The sequence below is a fragment of the Haliaeetus albicilla genome, chromosome Z, assembly GCF_947461875.1.
Source record: "Haliaeetus albicilla chromosome Z, bHalAlb1.1, whole genome shotgun sequence".
In the NCBI taxonomy this organism is placed as follows: Eukaryota; Metazoa; Chordata; class Aves; order Accipitriformes; family Accipitridae; genus Haliaeetus; species Haliaeetus albicilla.
In genome coordinates this window covers 72616303-72641889 of record NC_091516.1, presented here as the reverse complement: position 1 = coordinate 72641889, position 25587 = coordinate 72616303, and the positions used below count along the sequence as shown (strand labels likewise).

The 25587-nt window shown below is 52.2% G+C and overlaps 1 protein-coding gene across 1 annotated transcript; it reads left to right on the top strand.

Annotated features, from left to right (window-relative positions):
• The first annotated feature begins 272 nt into the window (after positions 1-272).
• ARHGAP35 (Rho GTPase activating protein 35) lies at positions 273-24741 on the top strand. Its single transcript, XM_069775672.1, has 8 exons — positions 273-450; positions 2068-2159; positions 10519-14473; positions 19098-19242; positions 20463-20540; positions 21021-21152; positions 21555-21660; positions 21846-24741. Exons 3-8 carry the CDS (start codon positions 10775-10777, stop codon positions 22204-22206), a joined length of 4521 nt encoding a protein of 1506 aa, XP_069631773.1. The 5' UTR covers positions 273-450; positions 2068-2159; positions 10519-10774; the 3' UTR covers positions 22207-24741.
• Positions 24742-25587: the final 846 nt, after the last annotated feature.

Here is a 25587-nt window from a genome sequence, read left to right as displayed (position 1 = left end):
TCTCAGGCGGGGCCCCGGTGATACCGGGAGGAAGAGGAGGAGGAAAGGAGGAGGAAGGGGGGACCGGGGATCCGTCGGCGGCCAAAAGCAGGCGCGGCGCGCATGCGCCTACGCGACCCTCTCCCTGCCCCCTCCCCCCGCCTTCCCGCCTCCCCGCGCGCTGCCGCATCGCCCCGCCCCGCCCGCCGCGCATGCGCTGCCGCCCGCCCCGCGCGCGCCCCCGCGCGCGCCGCTGCCCCCCGCCCCCGTCCGCGCGGGAGGAGGCGGAGGCGGAGGAGGAGGAGGAGGAGGGGAGGGGGAGGAAGGCGCCGCCGCCATTACAGGCCGAGCCCGCCCCGGCGGCCCCGCCGCCCCCGCCCCGCCCGCCGCCCCCCGCCGCCGCCCCGAGGGGGGACATGGCGCCGCCGCCCGCCACCCCCGGCCCGGCCCCCCGCCGCCGCCGCCGTCACGGTAAGGAGCGGTCCTGGGTTCTTCCCCCCACCCCCCACCCCCCCCCCCGGCTGGGAACAATGGGGCCGCCCCACCCCCGCCGGCCGCGGGTCCGCCGGGCCGGCTGACAGCCCCGACGGGGGGAGCTGGGGGGGGAGCGGGGCCTCGGCCCGGGGAGGAGAGGGGGGACACCCACCCCCCCCCCCCATCCATTTGGGGATGGGAGGCGGCTCATCCCCGGCCTGGGGGTCCTCCCGTTGAGGGGTCTGGGCGGGGGGGGAGACCACCCTCGGGGGGGGTGGTCTCCCCCCCTCCCTTAAGGGGAGGGGTCCAAGGAGGGGAGACAGCCCCCCCCCCCCTTAGGGTAGAGGTCTGGGAAGGGCAGACCCCCTCGTTTAGGAGAGGGGAGACCTCCACCGTTAAGGGAAGGGGTCCAGGGTGTGGACACCCCCCACCCACCTTAAAGGAGACACCTCCTGGGGAGAGGAGATGCCCCCCCCCCCCCTTTTAGGGGAGGGGTCTTGGGAGCGGGAGACCCCAGTTAGGGGAGAGTCCCTGGGGTGGGGAGACAGCCCCCCTTTAAGGGGAGGGGTCCTGGGAGGAGAGACACCCCCCCCCCCCCCACCACCACCGCCAGGCTAAAGGAGGCCTGAGAGGGTGAGTGAGGGAGGGGGAGACCCCTTAAGAGGGGGTTGGCCCCCCAAGCTAGGAGGGGGAAGGAGAGACACACCCCCTCTTAAAGGATCCGTGGCCCCCCCACCAGCAAGGGGGTGGAGGGAGGGAACTCCCCCTCTGGGGCAGGGAATGCAGACCCCCCACCACCATTAAGAGCTTGGGGGCTTTTCCCCCCCAACCCCAAAGATCCCCCCTTTATGGAGAGGGAGGGCTTGCTCAGCAGGGTGTGAGGGGCTGCAGCCCCACTTTGGGGGGGGGGGAATCACCCTGTCCGCCCACTTGAGGAGGGGGGGGAGGTAGGCATTGCCCTCCCCCAGATTCCCCTGCGAAGGGTCTCATGGAGGGGCTGGGGTTTTGGGGGGGTCCCCCACAGTGGGGACAGCCATGGAACCAAGCTCCTAGCCCCCCCCCCCCCCCAAGCAGGGGAGGGAGCCCTAATCCCCCTCACCAAAAGAAAAGGGGGGGAGAGCCTCAGGCTGATTTTTGTGGTGCTGCTGCCTTTTTGGGGTGTCCCCTCCACTCGGGGGGGGGGGGGGGGCGTTTCCAGCATCCGCCTTTTTGGGTGGCAAATGCCCCCCTCTTTACCACCCCCCTTTTCATTTTTCCGGCCCGTTTCCGAAATCTTCCCCTGCTAACCCATGTTCATTTGGCTTTTCCGGCGGCGGCAGCAACCCCCCCGGAGACGAGCTTGGGGTTCGAACGGTGCCGGAGCCGCCCACCGGCAGCTGCCCCGGCTCTCTCAGAACGAAGCCGTCGTTGCGACGATGCCCACCGGCAATTAAAAAGCGTCTTTTTATTTGGTAATAAATTGACGGCGCCGGCTGTGGGCCGGGGAAACAGTTAAGGCGTTTGCTGGGAGATTAAGCTTCGCACAATGATTCTTTATATTTGGGGTTTTTAACGGAAATGGGGGCTTTGATTTCTTGGTAGTGATTTTTATTATTTTAATTTTTTTTTCTCCAGGAGCTGCCGTATCCGCACGAGCCGCCGGTAATTGGCGTTTAAATCTGCAGAGATAAAGACGGGCCTGACGCGCGCTTGGGCCGGCTGGTGATGTAATTTTTAATGGCCTGAATTCATTTATTTCTGCTTTTGCCCCACCAACTGGGGGGGGGGGTGGACAGACTTGAGAAACCACTTGATTTTAAAATTAAAAACCCAAAAAGGTGCTGAGCCGGGTGCCGAGGCTGCGCGGCAGAGGATGCCTGCTCCTATGCCAAGGCTCCTGCTGCTTTCCTTATTCCATCCCAATACAGGGAAGCTTCATTAGGGTAACATGCTTTGTCAGGCTTTTGACAGCACTTGGAAAAATAAATTTAAATTCTTTTTTCTTTTTTTTTTTTAATCCCTCCCTTTCTCTGTCCATGTTCCTGGGCGCTTTGGGGCAGCACCGCTCACCTCCGAGCCTCAGGGAGCTTCAGTTTTTCCTTTGCTACCTTGGGGAAAAAAAAAAAAAAAAAAGCTATTGTGGTTCCTAGCTGTGCAAAACGTCCGATTTTAGGACTTTCCTTGCTCAGGCACTTGCGCATCTCCTCGTCCTGGCTCAGAGGACAGGATTCAGGGAGTGGCACATCCGAAACAGCACCTTCACTGGAGCGCGGCATGAGCAGCATCTCCCAGAGAGGGTCGGTGTCTGCGCTCTGGCTCTTCCTTCCTCTCCACACCTGCTTTGCTCTTTTTTTTTTTTTTTTTTTTAGTCTATTTTTTTTCCTTCTTGCCCAGCAGCCTCGGTTCCCTCCCGGTGTCTCCCTGGCCACGTCTGCTTACCGGGTAGGTTTTCCCTCAGTCCTCAGAGCATCACCCACCTCGAGGCATCAGCAAATGGTGATTTTTGGAGAGATTTAGGCTTTACCTGAATCCAGAGTGATTTTAGGGATGCCGATTTGGAAGCTTGTCCTCTCTGAAGCAGCGTGACCTGATCGTGAGCATCTCATAGAGATCCGTGTTTTAGCGTGGGGGCTAAACCTGGATAATTTTCTGCCATCCCTCTAAACCATGGTGGGTTTTCTTGGTGCTGCTGGGAGAGGAGCTGGTCCCCTCGGAGCCAGGCAGTTTGACTGGGGAGCGTCCAGGGGGGCTGTGAAACCCTGCAGAAAGACACCCAATAAGATCGTGGCCGAGATCCATCCCTCCCCATGGCCGCGTCTTCCCTCCCTGCCTCCAAACTCTGGTGAAACCAGGAAAATGGGGGGTAGGCATGTGCTGAGCTTCATGTCCGTGGTGTCTGCAGCCATCTGACAGCTGTGGGGCAATGGTGACCCTCATTTTGAGGTGAATTGGCTTAGGTGGGGTGGGCAAGGGGTTGAGGCGGTGAGGTCTGCTCATTTTTCTGAAGGAGACTGGATTTATTGCAATTGCAGTTGGGAATTGGGTGTGTAAAAGTGATTTTTATGGTGATGAGATTTTGGCGTGGCTGTCACAGAAGGTGATGCGTTTGTTCATGCTGAGCTTGAAGCCTAATTAGTCATCTTCTAGCCACGGCTGACTTAAGTGATGTGCACCAGTGTTTGCCCGGCTGGGCTGGGACTCAACAGTTGGTGTTTGCTCCTTCACTGAGGGATCTCTACGACTTTGACATCCTTTGGCCTCTTCCTTGCTGACTCATTTGGATGTTGCCCCAGTTTATTTTTCTTGAAAATTAGTTTCAAGTTTGCTAGCCACCGGGTCAGGGTGATTAACGCTCTGGTACGTTCTCGGGGAGGTGGTTGGTGGTGGAGCTGTTAACCACCCAGGCTGGGTGGGATGAACAGCTCCATCCCCACTGCAGAGATGTTTCTGGTTGGGTTTTGCTCTGGTTGGGTTGAATGCCTCTGGGGCTGTTCGTGGCAATACACCAGGAAGGGCCCCAGTTGGTCCATAAATATGGATAAATATAAATGTATGCCCATATACATTGACTGTAGTTAACAGCTCAACATCCAAATGGAGATCAGCAATGAGTGGTGTCTATCGGGGTCCATACTGAGACGAGTACTGTTCTGATACCTTCATCAACGACCTAGACAGTGAGATTGCAGGTGACACCAAGCTGAGTGGTGCCGTTGGTATCCTCAGGGGAAGAGCTGCCATCCAGAGCGAGCTGGAGGAGTTGACCAAAATGAACCTCATGAGGTTCAAGAAGGCCAAGTGCAAGGTCCAGCAGCTGGGTGGGGGCAATCCCCTGTCCCAGCACAGGCTGGGGGAGGGATGGATGGAGAGCAGTCCTGTGAAGAAGGACTTGGGGATGCAGGTGGGTGACAACTGGGACATGAGCTGGCAATATGTGCTTGCAGCCCAGAAAGCCAAGCGTCTCCTGGGCTGCAGGTCGAGGGAGGGGATTCTCCCCCTCTGCTCCGCTCCGCTGAGACCCCCCACCCTGCGTCCAGCTCTGGGGTCCCCAGCACAAGACAGACATGGGTCTGCTCAAGCAGGTCCAGAGGAGGCTACGGAGATGGTTCAAGGGCTGGAGCAGCTGTGCTGCGGAGAAAGGCTGAGAGAGTTGGGGCTGTTCAGCCTGGAGAAGAGAAGACCTTACTGCAGCTGTTCAATATAAGAAAGATGGAGAGAAACTTTTACCAGGGTCTGCAGCGATAGGACAAGAAGCGACAGCTTTAAACTGACAGAGGGGAGGGTTAGGTTGGACACAAGGAAGAAATTCTTTGTGATAAGGGTGGTGAGACACCGGAGGAGATTGCCCAGGGAAGCTATGTATGCCTCCTTGTGGGAAGCATTTGAGGTCAGGTTGGATGGGACTCGGAGCAATCTGATCGAGTGGGAGATGTGCCTCTCCATGGCAGGGGGTTGGACTGGATGGTCTTTGAAGGTCCCTTTCAACCCAAACCATTTTATGATTCCATATATATATATATATATATATATATAATTCCGTATATATATATGTACACACACGTACACGTGTACATATATATATATGTCTATGTGTAACCCTGCAGTCTAAGCCCTCGTGAAGCTGTTGGCAGAGCCAACAACTCAACCCGATGCCATGTTTCTAACAACCCACCTCAAAGCTGTTTTCTCTCATTCTCCTGCCAGGAACACCACTGGAGGAGCTGGCCTTGGCCAGGGAAGGGGGTTACAGGTGCTCCGGTCAGTCTGCTCGTTTGTGAAACCCCCTTCGTTAGGGGATAAGCTTGCCATTTTGCAGGCAACCTGCTTTTGCTGAGGCGATGGATGAGTCCCCACAGAGAGCTTGCACCTTGCCACGCATCACTCTTTCCTATGTGTCACCAGAGAGACGGTGAAAGAACAGGTCTGTCTCTGCTGCCGGCACACCAAAAAAATACCCCCAAACAAGCCCCGTAAGAGGTTGATTTTGCCTGGTGCTTCTCTCATGGTGAGAGCTGTGGGAGATGAGCCAGCGGATGGAGATGATTAATATTCACGCAGCACTGCCTATTCCTTTCCCCATCATGATAGCACTTGACCTTTGCCTTTTGTCTCAGGATTACTGGATTGTTTTTAAAGCCTTTTTACGAGTTGACAAACGCAGAGGCATTGCCACATTCTGAGGCTGTGTTGAAGGTAGCGTTGTGGCAACTTTTAAATACCTAGATGAGAAGAAATGGCACTTAAATGAAGATTCTTCTTTTTCTCTGCTATGGTATTTTGATGTGAATAACTGTCTGGGATATTTATCTTACGATGGATAAATAGTAGTTTATTGGAGAGCAGTTGTAGCCTCAAGGTGTATTTATTTTTGCTTAACATTACCCTGGACGCGGATTCACTTTTGCTGTGACGTGAGATGGTCCTGGATGCCACCTCGTTGCAGAAAAACCTTTGCCCGCCTGTTGTGAGATACTGTTTAACCACATACTTATCCCCCCCCCCGCCTTTCATTTTAGTCAAAGATTTAATGATCCAGCTGGGGAGAGCAAGCCCAGGCCGCTTGGCTCCTGGCCAGGTATTTCCACCGTTTAAGCCGTCAGATTATTTTGTGGCGCTTCGATGACACCACGGCTGCGCTCACCGAAATGCCTGAGATAAGCAAGCCTGGCTCCAGAGTACCTGAATTGGCTGCTGTGGTGGGTTTGTGCCATGTGCCTTCCTCAGAGAAGGGGAATGCCGAACCCACTCCTTTCGTTTTTAAGCTTCAAGGTTGAGGGTTGCTTTTTTTTTAAGGGCTTCAAGCAAGTTCAGGTTTGCCGATTGCAGAGGACAGAACGACCGTAGGTTTCACATCTGAGGCTGGTCCATGGCACCAGCTGGTTTAACTGGCAGCCAGAGAGACACAGAGCTTGGGGAGCAGCAGCATCTCCAGGGGACCCCATCACCGGGCAGCTCTGGATGACTTTTTTGGTGATGTTAATACACCCAGAAAACAAAGTGCTGGAGGTGCCCTGTGTCCCCTCAAGGCACTGTGGGGCTGCCATTTCTTTTTGTCTCTGCCTCTGCATAGTCCAGCTTCTAATTTAGAACCTTAGCTTATTTAATTTAAAATGCTTATACTAAACGCTCGGTTTTCTTAAAAATGCAAATTTCAGAGGGGTTCTGGATGCAAGACCACACTGGACGGAGAGGTTTGTCCCATGGCGGGCTGTGGTCCAGCCAGTCACTGCTCCACAGACAAGGTGTAGCTGAGGGTGGAGTGTGTCTCCTTAAACCCTCTGCACCCTGGATTTAATTTCGTCTGATTTCCCATTGGGAATGCTGTTCTGCTGTTATTTTAGCCCCTGGCTTCATGCTGTGCAGAGCACTCGGTGCCCTGGGCATCTGTGGCAGCAGGTTGAGGAGGAAGAGGATCCCATCGACCTGGGGAGAGCTGCAACACGGAGGTCATTCCCCTTAAATAAATGAAAAGCCATGCCAAAAACTGGTTGGCGGTGTCCGCATTGCCGTCGGGTCCCCTTTCCTCAGGGGTTTTTGAGTCACAAGCTGGAGTTTCTCCTCCTGCAGCACCCGCCAGGGCCTTCGTGACCCTGGTGAGTGCCACAGAGAGCATGAAGAAAGCTTTGTCTCTGGTTTAATAGCATTTGGGAAGCTGCTTAATTGAACGTACTATTAATTCTGGGACTGTTGCGACACACGCATGCAGTGAGCATTGGGGGCTGGCGTGGAAAGCTGGGTTGAGTGCCGGCAGCCGCCCAGGCTTATCGGCAGCCAGGACTGTGTGAGCTGTTGTCACTGGTGGCTGTGGTCATATCCAGGTTTCAGGTATCTGGGAGCAGAAAATACCTTTTTATTTTTTTCCTTCTCTTTGGCTCTGCTGCCAGCTTCTTAAGAGGAAACAAGAGCTAAATTCCCCCTGCTTTGCTGGGAATTAACAGAGCAGGTCCCTTCTTCTTCCTGGTCTTCCTGGCTGGACTTTGTGGCATAAATGAGTAACTCCTGACTCAGAGATTTAGGGGAGAAAATGAAAGCGAGCGCCGTTTGACACCAATTTTCCCCTTCCCATGCCCCGAGCAGAGGATAAAGGACATCGCTTCGTTAGGTTAAGCTAAATGGGGAGCTGAGGACACGCAGGCATGAGTGTGAGCGCACCCAAAAGCAGGGTGGGTGTGAAGCTTTCTGTGGCTCCTGGGTCTGAATCTGGGGGTGGGTTACTTATCCCCACACCGGGCTGATCCCTCCAGCTGCTTTTGCAGCATGTGCAGAAAAACACGGTGGAAACGGGCATGCTCCCATGCGCTGGCCAGGACTGATCCCGCCACATGTCCCCGTGTTCCCCCAAAACCTGCTTTTACGCCGCTGTGCTTCTGAAACCTTGCATTTAACTTTTTTTTTTTGTATTTAAAGTCTGATTTTAAAGGTATGAAGCTGATCCACAAGAGGAAGCAGGGGAAATGGCTCTCAGGAGTTGCATAGGATGCGCGGTGATTTTTTTGAACTATTATCCACATCTAACTTCTATAATTTTGGTGTGGAAACCCCACCCACGGTGTGCTCAGATATCCCAGTCTGTTGCTTTTTGCCAGCATAGGAAATGCTTGTGCAAGCAAACGTGAGCAGGATGAAGGTGATGCTGGGAAGCTGAAGGAGCTGCCTCTGCTGGAATTCACTTTTGCTCCCAAAACCTGTCTGTGGAAGTGCTTCTGCAACTGTGCGTACCGTGAGTTTTGCCAGCTGAACAGAAAAAGGCGGATTCCCCACCAGGCAAAAGAGAACAGAAAATCTGATTTTCACCAAATTTGTCAGAAATTCATTGGACAATGCTGTCGCCTGGCCCAGGCACGTACTGTAATTTGTTAATAAATTGCCCACTTTGCGCTGAGGATTAACATGGGCAGTGGTGCAGTATCCTCCATGCCGGCCCTTCCTCCCCCTTGTTAGACGCTTGGTATGTTGCTGCCCTCACTCATCACAGATTTGGTCTTGGAAACCAGCAGCTCTGCAGCTCCAGGGGTTTTTATTTTTTGCAGAAAATTGGGAAAGTGGTTTTATGTCTGCAAGAGGGCTGGGCATGGCTGGGGAGACACTTCGTCCTGCTGCGTGACGAAGGGTAGCCCATCTGTTGCACGAGATTAAGCATTTCGGACCCAGATGGTTAAAAGCTTAAATCAATCTTTGCAAAGATCCAAACGACCCATTTCAGGGACTTTCTGCTACTGGGACACGGAGAAAAAATTTACAACTTTGGGGGAATCCCTCTGTCCTTGTGCCTGTGCCGTGTTTCCAGCTGCCGCATCAGCTGGGCTCTCTGACTGGAGCATGGGAGCATTGGAGGGGAGATAGGAGAGCCGCAGCGGCTTGCCAGTTTGGCCGCCGGTCAGACAAACCAGTTTAAACAGCACCAGGGGTAAGCCGGAGCACGCTGATGTCTCGCCAGGGTCTGGGTGCTTGGCATCCACCTGGACTCATCCTCCAAAATGGGGAGAAGCAGTGAGGATTGAGGAAAAATGCAGCAGGAAGAGTGGTTTCCAGTGGAGCAGCAGAAGAAGCTGTACAAGCAGCCCTGAGCCCCGTCCAGCCTCCCAGGGAGTAACTGCATTCCTTCAAATTGAGTGATGAATAATTAGGTGAAGTAATTAAAGGTTTGACAGCAGCTCGGCAGCATAGTTTACATTGCACTGGTGCTGCGGCTGTTACACCTTTTTACCTGCAAGAGTCTCACCTTGAGGAGTGACACACGCTGCCAATAAGTGATGTTCCCGCAGGAAATAACGTGTCCACAGAAGAGCCAAGAGTTTGCAGACTGACTCCTGAAATGCCCGAACTTCTTGTGTTTAAGCTTAAACACCCACTTCTTCATGGCATTCAGATCACGTAACCTGGTGGCTTGACTGATGCAGGTGACCTCATGGAGGGGTGAAATGTGGGTTTTTTGAGATCAAATGAATGTCAGGGTAGGTTTTTGAAAGCAAAGCGCCTGACAGTGTGGCAGGTTCACAGCAGCCTTTGTCTGTTGTGTGATTCAATCCAGCTGGGGAACTGGAAGAACTGCACCATCCAGATATCAAAGTGGAGGAGACATTGTGGAAGGCTGTGCTTCCTGGATTGTTCCAACGACCCACAATGTCATCTGCATGCAAGTTAATTTTGATTTTTGCCATAAGCTGAAAACTTCCATTCTTGGATTGTAAAGCAAACTATCTCAACTGCCGTTTTTCATAGAATCACAGGTTTTGGGTTGATGGGACCTTCAAAGATCATCCAGTCCAACTGTCCTGCCATGGGCAGGGACATCTTCCACTAGATCAGGTTGCTCCAAGCCCCATCCAGCCTGACCTTGAACACTTGCAGGGATGGGGCATCCACAGTTTCTCTGGGCAACCTTTTTCAGTGTCTGACCACGCTCATAGTTTCAGGAGCCGTAATTAGAATCATCTCTCCCTCTAATACTGTTCCCTCTGGGAGGACTCCCTTGTGTCAGCTCATGCTTGGGGTGCCTCTTCAAGGCTTTAGATGGATCTCGCTGGCTTTTTTTTTTCTCTTTCCAGCTATTCTGATCCTACTAGATCCCATCTATCCACGGGGAGTGAAGAGGTAATCCTCCTGGTAGAAGCAGTATTGGGTGTTAAGCCAGCGCTATGTGCAATCTTAGGTCAAAAAGCAAAGACAAGACGGGATGGTTTGTTTTACTTGCTTTCTTTTCAGCGTTGACTTGGAAACGCCCGGGAAGCAAGCCCTCTCCCCCAGGCCCTGCTGTGGGTCCCCTCAGCTCTTCCCTCCGCTGCTGACCTGTTTTTCGTGCTCCGTTCCCGGCTGGGGGGCAGACCATGACCTTGATCTGCCTTCGTGACACGGTTGGCTTGTGGTTTGCGCCCGCAAGCCGCTTGTGATGACAGTGGGGAAGCAGTACCCACTGTGGTTAGCGCTCAGTCGGATGCTGCGGTTGGCACGTCTTGGCTGCTGCCAGTATCTCCCTGGCGTCAGCGCTAGTGTTCAAGTGCGAGGTGTATAAAATGGTACGGGCAGAATTAGGTCTCTTTGGGGTTCCTGAGCTGAAATGCTGATGGTTGTTTCTTTTTCTCCTAGGGGGAAACGTCGGCCGTCCAATGATGGGGACCAGCAAGAACTGAAGCGCTGCTGGTACATACAGGATGGGAACGACGAACTTCATCACCCCGGCGCCCTGCCTGGCTTGAGAACTGTCACCCCACCTTCCACTGAGCTCTCAAGTTGCACCGGGTGCTGGAAACACTAATCCTCTTGAGTGCCGGAAACACTAATCCTCTCGGGTGCCAGAAACACTGATCCTCTTGGAAACGGTTGACTGGGACAGGATGTGTGGATGATGATGATGGCAAGAAAGCAAGATGTTCGCATTCCCACCTATAACATTAGCGTGGTGGGATTGTCTGGAACGGAGAAGGAGAAGGGGCAGTGCGGCATTGGGAAATCCTGCCTTTGCAACCGGTTTGTACGGCCCAGCGCGGATGAGTTTCATTTGGACCACACTTCAGTTCTCAGCACCAGTGACTTTGGGGGAAGGGTGGTCAATAATGACCATTTCCTCTACTGGGGGGAAGTTGTGCGTTCCCTGGAGGACTGCGTCGAATGTAAAATGCATGTTGTGGAACAGACGGAGTTTATTGATGACCAGACCTTTCAGCCTCACCGCAGCACGGCCCTGCAGCCCTATATCAAGAGGGCTGCTGCAACCAAACTGGCATCGGCTGAAAAGCTCATGTACTTTTGCACTGATCAGCTTGGCCTGGAACAGGACTTTGAACAAAAACAGATGCCGGATGGAAAGCTGCTGGTGGATGGCTTTCTTCTCTGCATTGATGTTAGCAGGGGTATGAACAGGAACTTTGATGATCAGCTCAAATTTGTTTCAAATCTTTACAATCAACTAGCGAAAACAAAAAAGCCCATCGTGGTGGTCCTGACAAAGTGTGACGAAGGCGTGGAGCGGTACATTAGGGATGCACATACTTTTGCCTTAAGCAAAAAGAACCTCCAGGTTGTGGAGACGTCAGCTAGATCCAATGTGAACATTGACTTGGCTTTCAGCACCTTAGTGCAGCTGATTGATAAAAGCCGGGGAAAGACTAAAATCATCCCCTACTTCGAAGCTTTGAAACAGCAAAGTCAACAGATAGCTGCTGCTAAAGACAAGTATGAGTGGCTGGTCAGCCGCATCGTCAAAAACCACAACGAGACATGGTCAAACATGAGCCGCAAGATGCAGTCCTCTCCAGAGTATCAGGATTATGTCTACCTGGAAGGAACGCAGAAAGCCAAAAAGCTGTTTCTGCAGCATGTCCACCGCCTCAAGCAGGAGCACATAGAGCGCCGGCGGAAGATGTATCTCGCCATGCTTCCTCAAGCGTTTGAAGCCCTCATTCCGGACCTGGACGAAATAGATCACCTGAGTTGCATAAAAGTGGAGAAGCTCTTGGAGACGAAGCCAGACTTTCTGAAATGGTTTATTGTCCTGGAAGAGACGCCCTGGGATGCCACAAGCCACATTGACAACACGGAGAACGAGCGCATTCCCTTCGACCTGATGGAGACTCAGCCCGCTGAGCAGCTCTACGAAGCTCATTTAGAAAAGCTGAGGAACGAGAGGAAAAGGGCAGAAATGAGAAGAGCTTTCAAAGAAAACCTGGAGACTTCCCCTTTCATCACACCTGGGAAGCCCTGGGAGGAAGCACGCAGTTTCATTATGAACGAGGATTTTTATATGTGGCTGGAGGAGTCTATTTATATGGACATCTACAGCAAGCACCAAAAACAGATTATAGAAAAGGCGAAGGAGGAGTTTCAGGAGCTGCTCTTGGAGTACTCGGAGCTGTTTTATGAACTGGAGCTTGACGCTAAACCCAGCAAGGAGAAAATGGGCGTCATTCAGGATGTCTTGGGTGAAGAGCAAAGGTTCAAAGCCCTGCAGAAGCTGCAGGCTGAGCGGGACGCCCTTATTTTGAAGCACATCCACTTCGTGTACCACCCAACAAAAGAAACATGTCCAAGCTGCCCGGTTTGCATAGACTCTAAAATCGAGCACCTGATCAGCTCCCGCTTCATCAGGCCCTCCGAACGCAACCAGAAGAACTTGCTTTTGGACTCCAACATCGACAGGATCAATCTGGTGATCCTCGGCAAGGACGGTTTGGCACGCGAGCTGGCCAATGAGATCCGGGCACTCTGCACCAACGATGACAAGTATGTGATCGAAGGCAAGATGTACGAGCTGTCCCTGAGGCCGATAGAGGGCAACGTCCGGCTCCCTGTTAACTCTTTCCAGACGCCTACCTTTCAGCCTCATGGTTGTCTCTGCCTTTACAACTCGAAGGAGTCGTTGTCCTATGTGGTGGAAAGCATCGAAAAGAGCAGAGAGTCAACCATTGGCAGGAGGGATAATCACTTGGTTCACCTTCCTCTGACGCTCATCCTTGTTAACAAGAGGGGGGACACCAGTGGCGAGACGCTACATAGCTTGATACAGCAAGGCCAGCAGATCGCGAGCAAGTTGCAGTGTGTCTTTCTGGACCCCGCATCTGCTGGCATCGGGTACGGCCGTAACATCAATGAGAAGCAGATCAGCCAGGTTTTGAAGGGGCTGCTGGACTCAAAACGCAACTTAAACCTCGTCAGCTCAACCTCCAGCATCAAAGACCTGGCGGACATTGACCTTCGGATCGTCATGTGCTTGATGTGCGGAGATCCGTTCAACGCGGACGACATCCTTTTACCCATCCTGCAGTCCCAGACCTACAGACCTTCACAGTGCGGCAGCAGCAGCTCCGTCCTCCTTGAGTTATCCATTGGGCCGCACAAGAGGCGCGTGGAGCTCTCACTCCTTTCCTACCATTCCTCCTTTAGCATTAGGAAAAGCCGGCTCGTCCATGGGTACATTGTCTTTTACTCAGCGAAACGCAAGGCATCCCTGGCCATGCTACGTGCCTTTCTCTGCGAGGTGCAGGATATCATCCCCATACAAGTTGTGGCGCTTACGGACGGCTCCATAGACATCCTGGACAACGACTTGAGCAGAGAGCAGCTCACCGAGGGTGAGGAGATCGCCCAGGAGATTGATGGCAAGTTCACCACGATACCTTGTAGCCAGCCACAGCATAAGCTGGAGATTTTCCACTCATTTTTTAAGGACGTGGTGGAGAAAAAAAACATCATCGAAGCCACCCACATGTACGACAACGTGGCCGAAGCCTGCAGCACAACAGAGGAGGTGTTCAACTCACCTCGAGCAGGCTCCCCTCTCTGCAACTCCAACCTGCAGGACTCAGAGGAGGACATCGAGCCCCCCACCTACAGCCCCTTCAGAGAGGACACATCCATGCCCGCCCTGCCCAAAGACCACTCAAAGCTTTCCATGGAGCTGGAGGGGAACGATGGCTTGTCTTTCATTTCCGTCATGAGCACTTTTGAAAGCAAGCTGAACAACAAAGTACCTCCTCCAGTGAAACCAAAGCCCCCTGTGCATTTTGACATTACAAAGGGAGACCTGTCATTTTTGGAGCAGGGGCATCGGGATGGGCAGAGGAAGTCCATGTCTTCTAGCAGCTGGTTGCCCACAGACTGCTTCGATCCTTCCGATTACGCTGAACCAATGGACGCTGTGGTCAAACCCAGAAATGAAGAGGAGAACATCTACTCCGTGCCTCACGACAGCACCCAGGGCAAGATTATTACCATCCGAAATATTAACAAAACCCAATCGAATGGCAGTGGCAACGGCTCGGACAGCGAGATGGACACCAGCTCCCTGGAGCGGGGCCGCAAGGTGTCAGTCGTTAGCAAGCCCGTGCTGTATCGGACGCGCTGCACGAGGCTGGGCAGGTTTGCTAGCTACCGAACCAGCTTCAGTGTTGGGAGCGACGATGAGCTGGGACCCATTCGAAAGAAAGAGGAGGACCAGACTTCCCAAGGGTATAAAGGTGATAATGCTGTTATCCCCTATGAAACAGCTGACGGGGAAGATCCGAGGAGGAGGAACATCCTGCGCAGCCTGAGAAGGACGACAAAGGTAGGCTGGTGCTTTCTGCCCTTCGATCATGGGATTTGCGGGGTAGAGGTCAGGACGTATCGCCAAGTGTAAAGCCTGAAGGAGGGTGGGAGCCCCTGCCGTTGCATTCATGGTGTGTTTTTCATGTATTTACTGATTGATTGAGTAGGGTGAGCACAGAATCTCTTTATTTTATTTTTTTATCGTGCATTAAGTCACTGCTGGCATGGGCTGTGTGAACTTGCAGTCCTATGCCAAAATCAACTCCATCATTTCCACCCTTGCAACACTCTTCTGAGAAAGTTTGTTCCGTGCTCAGAAGTTAGGAGTTTCAAGGGACAATTAGCTGAAACATGGGCGCTTGGAAATGCGGCCTCCATCTGCCTTGTAAATTCTCTTTAACATGGATGAATGGAGTAAAGGCACTATTGTTGGCATAGAGTCATTTAAAGAAATGGGGTGAAGCTAGATGTGTCTGAACAGGGAAGACGCTGGTAAGTTGAGGACCCATCTAAGTTGTTGTCTGTTGCTACTCTTGGGTGGCTTTTCTCAAGGCTCTTCTCTAGGCGCATCGTGCTGCCACAGCTCTACAAAACCAGACTTATATCCACCTGGATTTGCTGCCGCTCTTTGGCACAATTGTGGATCTGCTCTTTGGAGGGTGAAACTGGTTTTGGACAAGCCTGCTGGTCTGCAGTGTTGCGTGGTTGAGTAATCTTTGGAATTCTTGGCCAGCAGTTGGCATGTCGATCGCCAATGGTTGGCCATCAAAGCCACACAGCCCTACGCATGATGTGGCAGTGTTGGGCATGTGGTGGGTGTCCTGCCCACTCCAAGACATGGTGGACATCTTGGGTCCCACGCATGGATGCAGATGGAGAAGCCAAGTCATGCTTGCATGGTCCATGGGAACGAAAATGCGTGGCACTGCAGTGGAATGGAAGCACACACACACACATGCACACACATATATGTACAACATACAGAAACATACAATACAGGCATTATATATGTACACAGATGCAAATGTTATATATGTACAGATATCACACACATGGCATATACAGAGGCACTCATGTCATGCCAACAGACATATACATGCACATGTTAAATATACACATGCATTACACATGTTAAATATACATACACACAGACATCACACATGGAGGTCATATACATATGCACATTACACACATGCACACATGTGCACACATACATACACGCTTTATATACACACATATGCATATGCTTATGTACACACATATACACATGAGCACACATATACACAATGCACCATTATATACGCATGTGCATATTATATACACACGCGTATCTTATACATAAGTGTTATGTACACGCACACACATATAGAAGTTATATACATATACACACATGCAAACACACAAGTTATATGCACAAATACATGTACGCGCCCATGTTGTTATGTACACATCTATACAGGCACGTACACTATACACGCAGACATTACGATGTGGGTGTATATATGTGTGCGAGGAAGAGGGGAGGCAGGAGGAGGAAGGGAAGCGGGGGCTGTGCTCCCCCTGACCTGGCAGAGGGAGCAGCAGCAGCTGCCGGACGTCCTGCTTGGAGCTGCCTGCTGCTGCAAAACCAATCACGGTAATTAAGAGGCATTATTAATTTCCACTGGAAACAAAGGGAGAGCTGCCCACAACGATCTGCCAAGCAGGAAGGAGCAAACCAAAATCCTCTTCTCCTTGGTGGGGAGGGGATGGGCCTGGTGCGATGCCTTCGGTCTCCAGGAATGATCCCGCTCCCTGCTCTGTCATGCTGAGAGCTTCCTCAATTTCCCTTCTGCGTCCAACTGCTGAAGCATCGTTTTCTGCTTGCTGCATTAAAAAAAGCTCTGTCCAGACGCTCCCACTCATCGGGGGGTGCTTGGGGATTGGGGGGAGCCGGTTGCTCTCATACAAAAAGGGTGTTTCGAGACTCCCCCCGGAAATGGGTGTTTTGAGTCTTCCCGAAATACCCACAGGGGCACAAACTTCCCTTATGGGCGATGGATACACTCACTCCCATGGCGTGGGACATGCTAAGAGGAGAGCAGGCTGCACTCTTCTGCAAGGGGAGGAGGCTTTGCTGATGGGACTGGGTTTCCAGCTGGCGGATTTGGGTTTATAACTGGCTTGTTTGGGTTTATAACTGGCTTTTTGGAGTTTCCAGACAGCATTTTTGGGCTTTGGTCCCATGCTGTGTTGTAGCACTTCCCCTTTTCCAAGGGGAAGCCAAGGGATGTGGCCGGGCAGCAGATGCTGCCACTAATAGCAGTTCTTGACATTTTAATTTCTCCCCCTTAATTGTGGGGATTTATTTTTAAGTCACAGTTTCATCTTCATTTTGCTGTTGGGAATGGTGTGTGTTGGCAGGTACCGCCTTGCCCAGGCTGGAGGAGCATTTGGGTTTCCACCTTTGCTTTGGTGATATGTTGTGGGGTTTATTTTGCTCTTTCCTTAAAGTTTAGTAGCAAAATTCTGATAGTAGAATCATAGAATGGGTTGGGTTGGAAGGGACCTTCAAAGACCATCCAGTCCAACCGCCTGCCATGGACAGGGACATCTCCCACTAGATCAGGTTGCTCCGAGCCCCATCCAACCTGACCTCGAACACTTCCCACAATGGGGCATCCACAGCTTCTCTGGGCAACCTGCTCTGGTGTCTCGCCACCTTTATTGCAAAGGATTTCTTCCTTGTGTCCAACCTAACCCTCCCCTCTGTCAGTTTAAAGCTGTCACCCCTTGTCCTGTCACTGCAGACCCTAGTATAAGTTTCTCTCCATCTTATAAGCACCTTTATATATTGAAAGGCCACTAGAAGGTCTCTGTCTAGTATGTCCATGTCTCTCATGTACTGGGGAGCTCAGTGCTGGACCCACCACTCCAGGTGGGTCCTCAACAGCACTGAGGAGAGAAGGATCACCTCCTTCTAGCTGCTGGCAACGCTTTGTCTAATGCAGCCCCAGACACCGTTGGTTGCTGTTGTGGCACCTTGCTGGCTCATGGTCAGCTTGGTGTCCACCAAGCCCGCCCCCCAGGTCCTGCTCTGCTGAGCTGCTTTCCAGCTGGGTGGCCCCCAGCCCCCCAGTGTGTCCCTGGGGTTGTTCCTCCCCAGGGACAAGACTCTGTGTTTCTTGTTGAACTTTATGAGATTCCCATTAGCCCGTTTCTCCAACCTGTCACGGTCCCTCTGGATGGCAGCACAACGCTCTGCTCCCACTTTGGTGTCATCCGCAAACATGCCGAGGGTACATCTGCCCCATCATCCAGATCATTAATGAAGATGTTAGACAGGACTGGACCTCAGATTGACCTCTGGGCTAGTCCATTGGGCACTGGCCTCCAACTAGACTTTGCTCCACTGATGACCACCCCTTGGGCCTGGCCATTCAGCCAGTCTTCACCCCACCTTACCCTCTGCTCATCAACAGCTTCTCCAGGAAAATCTGGTGGAGAAGGTGTCAAAAGTCCTAGCCAAGCCCAAGTGGACACTCCACTGCTCTCCCGTCATCAACCAGACCAGCTGCTTCATCTTAGAAGTTCATCAAGTTGGGTGAAGTCCCATTGGCTTCTCCCATTTTTTTTGGTCTTTCCCTTCAGCACCCGGAGAGGTTTTTTCAGCTAAAGACTGACAAAAATGCCCATTTTGATGAAAACAGTGTCGCCATTTATTTTTCACCTAAGCCATGACATCCAGGAGGCTCCACCTTAGACATTGGCGAGCGACAACGTTTGGGATGAAATTCGTCAGCTTTGCAAAGCCTTCGGTCAGGTTTAATGTTCTGTAGCAGGGAAGGGAGTGTTGGGAGAAGTGGCTTCCTCTTCTGTAACCACCACCCCCGCCTCTCTCTTGAATAAATACATTACGATGATAATCATTCACTTTAGTAAATAAGAATAGCAGCCTGCTTGAATAAGTGTCTTATTCATAATATTATAATAATATTACATGCATTGGAATAAATAATAATGCGTTGGAATAAATAATACTGCATCAGAATAAATAATACATCAGAATAAATAATAATGCATTGGAATTAATAATGCATTGGAGTAAACAGTGCATTAGAATAAATAATAATGCATTGGGATAAATAATAATCCATTAGAATAAATAATAATAATTCATTGTAATGAATACTAATGCTTTGGAATAGATAATAAGTTGCTTGAATAAATAGCAATCCACTGAAACTGGCATCTTATCTGGGTCTTGCGGCTGTCAGTGAGGATGCTGTGGATGCGGGAGCACCTCCAGGAGGGTTTTTCTCCCCGCAGCTCCTGCTGGATCTGGCCCAGCTGGGAATTCAGCCCGGCAAAGTGATCGCTGTGTTTTAGGCTTTATCCACAGCTACGCTCAGCACGGATCGGTTGGCCAAGGAGCAGCGGGAGTTTGTTGGGGCTGTGGCTTGCCCCGTTGGATCGGCTTGTGTCGCTCCTGCCAAAATAACTGGATTTTGGCTTCCAATACCCTTCGCCATGTAAAAATTTTAAGAGCAGCTTCTGCATCCTTCCTATCTCCATGGTAACGGGTCAACTTGCAGATTAAAGTGTTTAAATAAACGGGCATATTTGGGGTATTTGCCTCAACTTTGCTCTTCTCTCTCCCACAGAAGCCAAAGCCCAAACCTCGGCCGTCCATCACGAAGACGACATGGGAAAGCAACTATTTTGGGGTGCCTTTGACCAATGTAGTGACTCCGGAGAAACCCATCCCCATCTTTATTGAGAGATGCATTGAGTACATCGAAGCAACAGGTAAGAGGAACCGGCTGCGGAGCTTTCTGCCTGGGGGGAAAGGTCTTGTTGCAAGCTGCGATGGCAGCGCATGGGGAGGTTTCTTCTTCATCACAAGCTCAGGTCGCTGTGGTTTTTTCTGAGAAGGCATAAAACTCTTCCCTGGATCCCTTTTTATTACCTGGGGAAATGGGCGTGCCTGGTGAACCACCAGCCTTGGACATCTGCTGTTCCCATCCCGGCCTCAGAGATGAAGGGTTGAAATAACTCCGGCTACCTTCAGGTGGGACTTTTTTGGGTGCATCCACCTTGCACCTTTCCCTCCAAGTGGTTGATGTTGATGGCTACAGCCTCTGGCAGCCCTAATTAACACCAAAATAAGCTCCATGCTTTTTTTCTGATGGCTTTTTCCCCCACCAGGCTCTTGCTCCAGGAAACTGTAATGGGGATATCAGGCGGTGGGTGCTTCCCCTTTCTCGGCTTTTTTTTTTGCCGATGGCAAAGCATGAGCCAACACCACTGCCGCATCCAAGAAAAAACAAGTCAGTGACGCTTCACCCCCCTGGTCTCTCATCCGGAAAATCCAGGCAGTGTTTTCAGGGAGACCAGGTTTTGTTTCTTTTTCCCCACTCTGTACACCAAAAAAAAAAAAGACCATTATTTAGGCGGAAATGCCTTGCGCAGAAGAGATGTCAGTCATCACAGTGTGCTGTAATTTGAATTAATCATTAACGCTTTAAATGAGCACAAAGCGATGTCAGGAGTTGAATGCTATGCTGGGGATAAATCACCTAAAATCAAGGTTGAGGTTTGGAGGAGCCGTGTAAAAAGAAATAGAATGGGGGGTAAAAACATAAGTCAGGGGTGAGAAATTCTGCATGGAGCTGTGGGCGGGTTGGTTCAACTTTGATGTTAACTTGCTGTACCTCCTAATTTTTGAATGAAAAAAGAGATCTCAGCGGGGCGCTGGGTTTAAAAGGTTAAAAATAATAAATAGGGAAATTCCTCCCTGTTGGGATGAGATCACAGGCTGGGTTTAAACTAGGATATCCCGGAGGAGCAGGATTTCACGGAGGGGTAGGGATTTGGGGTGTCATCACTTCCAGGCTCTGGGGAGCAAATGAGACATACGGATTTTAATGCCTATAAACACGGGTTTATAGGGGGGTTGTCCCGAAAGCCCCCCACCCCATTTGCTCATGCCCCCCTTGCACTGATACCTGCTCTTTTTTCCTCACCAGGGCTGAGCACTGAAGGCATCTATCGCGTGAGTGGAAACAAGTCGGAGATGGAGAGCCTGCAGCGGCAGTTCGACCAGGGTAACCTCTGCCACCGAGATTCCTCCTTTCTCACCCCAAAACTCAAGGGATGCCCGCACCCAACGTGCCTACATCCCCTCCACCACCACCGAAGTGGTTTTGGGATGATACCATGTTTGGGCACAATTAAGCCCTGTAGTTTTTATAACCTGGACAAGGCTGACATGCTCACTGCGGCTGCACTGCCCCATGCCATCCCAATGAGTGACGCCAGGCACCAGGACTCTCTGGTCCCCACGTTTTTCTGAGTGTTTTATCCATTTTCGTGCCCCTCCTGCCACTGGTTTGCCTGCTGTGCGTCAGGGTTTGGATCCTCTGTGAAATGGAGATTGGGGTTGGTGGCTGGAGGCAGTTTTCTGCCGGCGGCAGCGACGAGCTGCTTCAGAGCAAATCTCCCTGTCAGCTTCCTGCACCCCCGAAGCACTTCGGGCTGCGACCACGAACCTGGGGATGTAACCCCGAGACTCTCTCCCTTTGCAGATCACGGGCTGGACCTGGCTGAGAAGGATTTCACTGTCAACACTGTGGCCGGTGCCATGAAGAGTTTCTTCTCCGAGCTGCCCGAGCCCTTGGTCCCCTACACCATGCAGGTTGAGCTGGTGGAAGCCCACAGTGAGTATGCCCAGGGGGTCCTGACCATCGTCCCACCCCAGCCCGGCCTATCTCCTTATTAATTCATACCATACCGGCTCATTTGTGGGCACATCTCATTAATGAATACCATAAAAGCCCATTTGCAGGCATGTCTCCTCATTATTTCACACCCTCCAAGCCCGTTTCTGGCTGGAGATGCTCTGCCCCAGCATCACCGCTCGGCGCCATCCTGCACCCGTGAGCCGCGTGGGTTTTTGCTGGGTTGGGAAAGACTGATGATCCGCTTAAGTCAGTGGCCCAAAAATCCCCCCCCACAAAGAGGAGGGATCCCACGGCGGGATGCTGCCACGACCAGCTGCGATGCCCGGCAAGCATTTCTCTGCCACAGCAGCCCCCCGACTCTGCATTTCCTCCTGGCAGAAATCAACGACCGGGAGCAGAAGCTCCATGCGCTGAAGGAAGTTCTGAGGAAGTTTCCCAAGGAGAACTATGAGGTCTTCAAATACGTCATCGGGCACTTGAACAAGTACATATCGGGGTTCCTGGGACACGGGGAGGAGCACCCCAACCCGCCCCCCCTGCCCCTGCCACAACACCAGTACTGGGGCTCGCCTCTGCAGCCGGATGGCGTCGAGGCAATCGGGGGCGAGGGGGGGGGGGGCCCTGCTGGCACCTCACTGGCATCGTCTTGTTCTCTCTCTCCCACCACAGGGTCAGCCACAACCATCGGGTGAACCTGATGACCAGCGAGAACCTCTCCATCTGCTTCTGGCCCACCCTGATGAGACCCGACTTCAGCACGATGGACGCCCTGACGGCCACCCGCACCTACCAGACAATCATCGAACTCTTCATCCAGCAGTGCCCCTTCTTTTTCTACAACCGGCCCATCCTCGAGCCCCCCAGTGCCACTCCTGGTTCTCCATCCGCCGCCCCCCCTGGCACCCCTTTCCTCCCCGCAACGCCAGGCATGGCTCAGCCCTCACCTCCCCGGACCCCACCTCCATCGCCACAGTCACCCGTCCAGCCACTCCTCCCAGCCCAGCTGCACACAGAGCAGCACACGCTGTGAGCTGGTGCCGGGGAAAAAAAAACAAAAAACAAAAAACAAAAAACAACAAAAACCAACCGGAAAAAAAACCCCACAAGAATCTTGGTCTGGTCTGGGGCGCCCAGTGGAGACAGGGAAGTGAACGCCGGGCTTGGGCTCGCCCTCTCCCGCCCCAGAGCAGACTTGGGCATGGCGGGAGCGTACCAGGGCAGCTGGACTTGGGGCTGCAGGAGGATTTTTCCCCACCTTTTGGTTTGGGCAGGGGGCTGAGGAGCGGATCTGGCACCAGTGGGACGGTGGGGCTGAGCCAGTGGACCCATGTGCCAGGGTGCTCGGCAGATTGGATGCTTCTCCATCTGCCCCTGGACTTTTCGGCTTGGCCCCGGCGCCAGCAAACCCCCTTGCATTCCATGGGATGCAGCTGGTGGCTCACCTGGCGCTGGCCATCCTATGTGGCCCAAGGCTCGTCCGGCACATCCCAGCTTGCCCAGCATGGCCCGGCACGGCCCAGGGCTCATCCAACATGCTGTGGTGCAGCCTGAGGCCCATCTGGTGTGGTCTGGCATGGGCTGATGCTCATCTGATGGGACCTGAGGTTCATCCAGTGTGATCCGGCACAGCCCCAGGCTTGTTTGATGCAGCCCAAGGCTCATCCCACATGGTCCAGCTTAGCCCAAGGCTCATCCCACATTGTCCAGCTTAGCCCAAGGCTCATCCACCATGGTCCAGCATGGCCCAAGGATCATCCGACATGGTCCAGCATGGCCTGAGGCTCACCCAGCATGGTCCAGCGTGGCCCAGGGTTCATCCAACATGGTCCAGCATGACATGAGGCTCATCTGACATGGTCCACCAGGGCCCGAGGATCATCCCACGTGGTCCAGCTTAGCCCACACTTCATCCCACACGGTCCAGCATAGCCCAAGGCTTGTCTGATGTGGCCCGAGGCTCAGCCGACACGTCCTGAGGGTCATCCGACACATCTCAAGACTTATCTGAGATGACTCGAGGCTCATCTGTCACCCGGCGCATCCCACAAGTCATCCGATGAATCCCAGGACCTCCCTGGGGCCCCACCTACCCCGCTTTCCACCCATCCCCCAAAAAGCCTTTGTGGGTGTCCAGCATTGCCTTTTGGCCAGGACCCTCCCACCCCACCCTGCGGTTTTTCCCTCTCCAGGGATTTTGGCATTAAGCACTTACCAGAGGGGAGGGGGTTGGGCCCACTGCCCCCATCCCCCCCCCCAATCCTGTTTTTGGCTGGATTTGCAGGTTTTCCTCTGGAAAAGCCGGTGCCAATTTTGGAGTTGGGTTCAACGCGTTTCAGCTTGGGGAAGGAAAGCTGGAATTTGGCTGCAGCAAGGACACCTGGTTCGCCTTTGGGAATGGGGGGGGTGCCCAGGTTGCCTGGGTCCCCCTGGGACGGGGATGCGGGGGGGGGGTGGGGGTGGCTCGGACACCCGGATCCCACAGGAAAGGGGGGTTTGGACCCCTGGGGGATGGGGACACCTGGATGTCCACATGGGTTCTTCCCCCACCCCTCCTCCCAGTACCAGGGTGGTTTTAAACTGGATTTTCATGGTACCACTGGGAGAGCACAGGGAAGGCTCCTGCCGCCCCTCCTGGGTCTCTTCGCACTTTAAGACACCTCCAAAAACCCCCTTCAACTCCCCGCCACCAGTGATGAAAACAGCCCAAAACCCCCCAAAAACACCTGCCCCCTCCCAACCACCCCTTGGGGGGGATGACACACAGACTCCTCCAGCCCATGGAAACCCCCAAAAAGGGCTTTTTTTCCCCCAATTTCTCCAGTCTCGTGCTTTAAAACAAAAGTGTTGGTGTAAATAGTGGCCGCCGGCCTTTTTTTTTTTTTTTGCCTTTTTTTTTTTTTTAATAAAACTGGCCAAAAAAAAAAACCGAAAAGAAGAAAAAAAACCCAAAAAGAAGAAAAAACCCTGAAAAGAAGAAAAAAACCCAAAAAGAATTAAAAAAAAAAAAAAGAAGAAAATAAACCCGAAAAGTATGAAAAAAGAAACAAACAAACAAAAAAACAATTCTCACCGCGGGGGAGGGTTTTTTGCTGTTAAAAATTGGGGGTTTGGTGCCTTTCGGTGCAGCCGGAGGGGCCTTTGGGGGTGTTGGAGGGGGGAGTGTCAGTGCTGGCAAAGGGCTGGGGGAAAAAAAAGGCAAAATTGGGCAAAATTCAAACTGGGAGACGGATGCATTGCTGCTTGTCGTCCCCCTCCAAAATGGGACAAAACACTACGTTTTAACAATTTTCCCCCTACCGCCACATCTTCGTCCTCCTCCTCCTCCTCACCCGCCAGATCCCAGTGCAGTTTTGGGATAGAACTCCCAATTTTGGGGATTTAGGTTTTTCCCATTAGGTTGAACCCTCCCTTTTTTTGGGGGGGATAACCCCGTCATACAATAGGAACGTCATATCGGAAAAAAGTCATTTTTAAAGCAGGACGTAAATTATTTAAATAATTAAAAAAAAAATCTCTGGGTGGGGGTCCCACCCCACTGTAAATTAAAAAACAAACAACAAAAAAACCCCAAAAATCAAAATTCATCATTTAAGTGATTCCTCCACCAAAAAAAAAAGATAATAAATTGAATTTTTGGGTCTGGGGGGGTGGGGGGTGGGGAGATGCGCCGGCAAAAGGGTCGGCAGGAGCAACGCCGGCGCTAACGGTTCTTTCTTTGTATTTTTAGGGTCTAACAAACCTCCCGCCCCGTAGTTTTTGGTGATAGACATTGCCTTTTTCCGCTTCTTTTAAAGACGTTTTTAACAATTTGTGACATTTTCCAGGGCCGATGCGATTAGTGCATGAAAAATAAAAATAAAAAAAAAATACTGTTTAATGCTCGGGGGGTCCGGCCGGGCCCTTTTCCTGCTGAATCAAAAAAGAAAAAAAGAGAAGGAAGACAAGAAAAAAAAGAAATAAGAATAATTTCGAAGTCACTGTGCTGGTTTTTTTTGGGCGGGGAGTGCGGGAGGGGGGTTGTAAACTGGGAACCAGTGGTGAACTGGGAATGAGCAGTGAACTGGCCATTGCAAACTGGGAACCAGTTGCAAACTGGGCTTGGTGGACTGGGAACCAGTTGCAAACTGGGAACAGGTAACAAATTAGGAGCTGGGCACTGCAAACAAAGAACCAGTGGTGAACAGAATGAGCAGCAGCAAATGGGAGGAGCAGCAAACTGGGAACTGGGCACTGCAAACTGGGAACCAGAGGTTAAATCGGCATGAGCAGCAGCAAAGTGGGAATGGGCAGCAAACTGGGAACCAGTGGTGAACTGGGAATGAGCCGCAGCAAACTGGGAACCGGGCACTGCAAACTGGGAACCAGTTGCAAACTGGGATTTGCAAAGTGGGGAGGCAATTTTCAGGTTAAT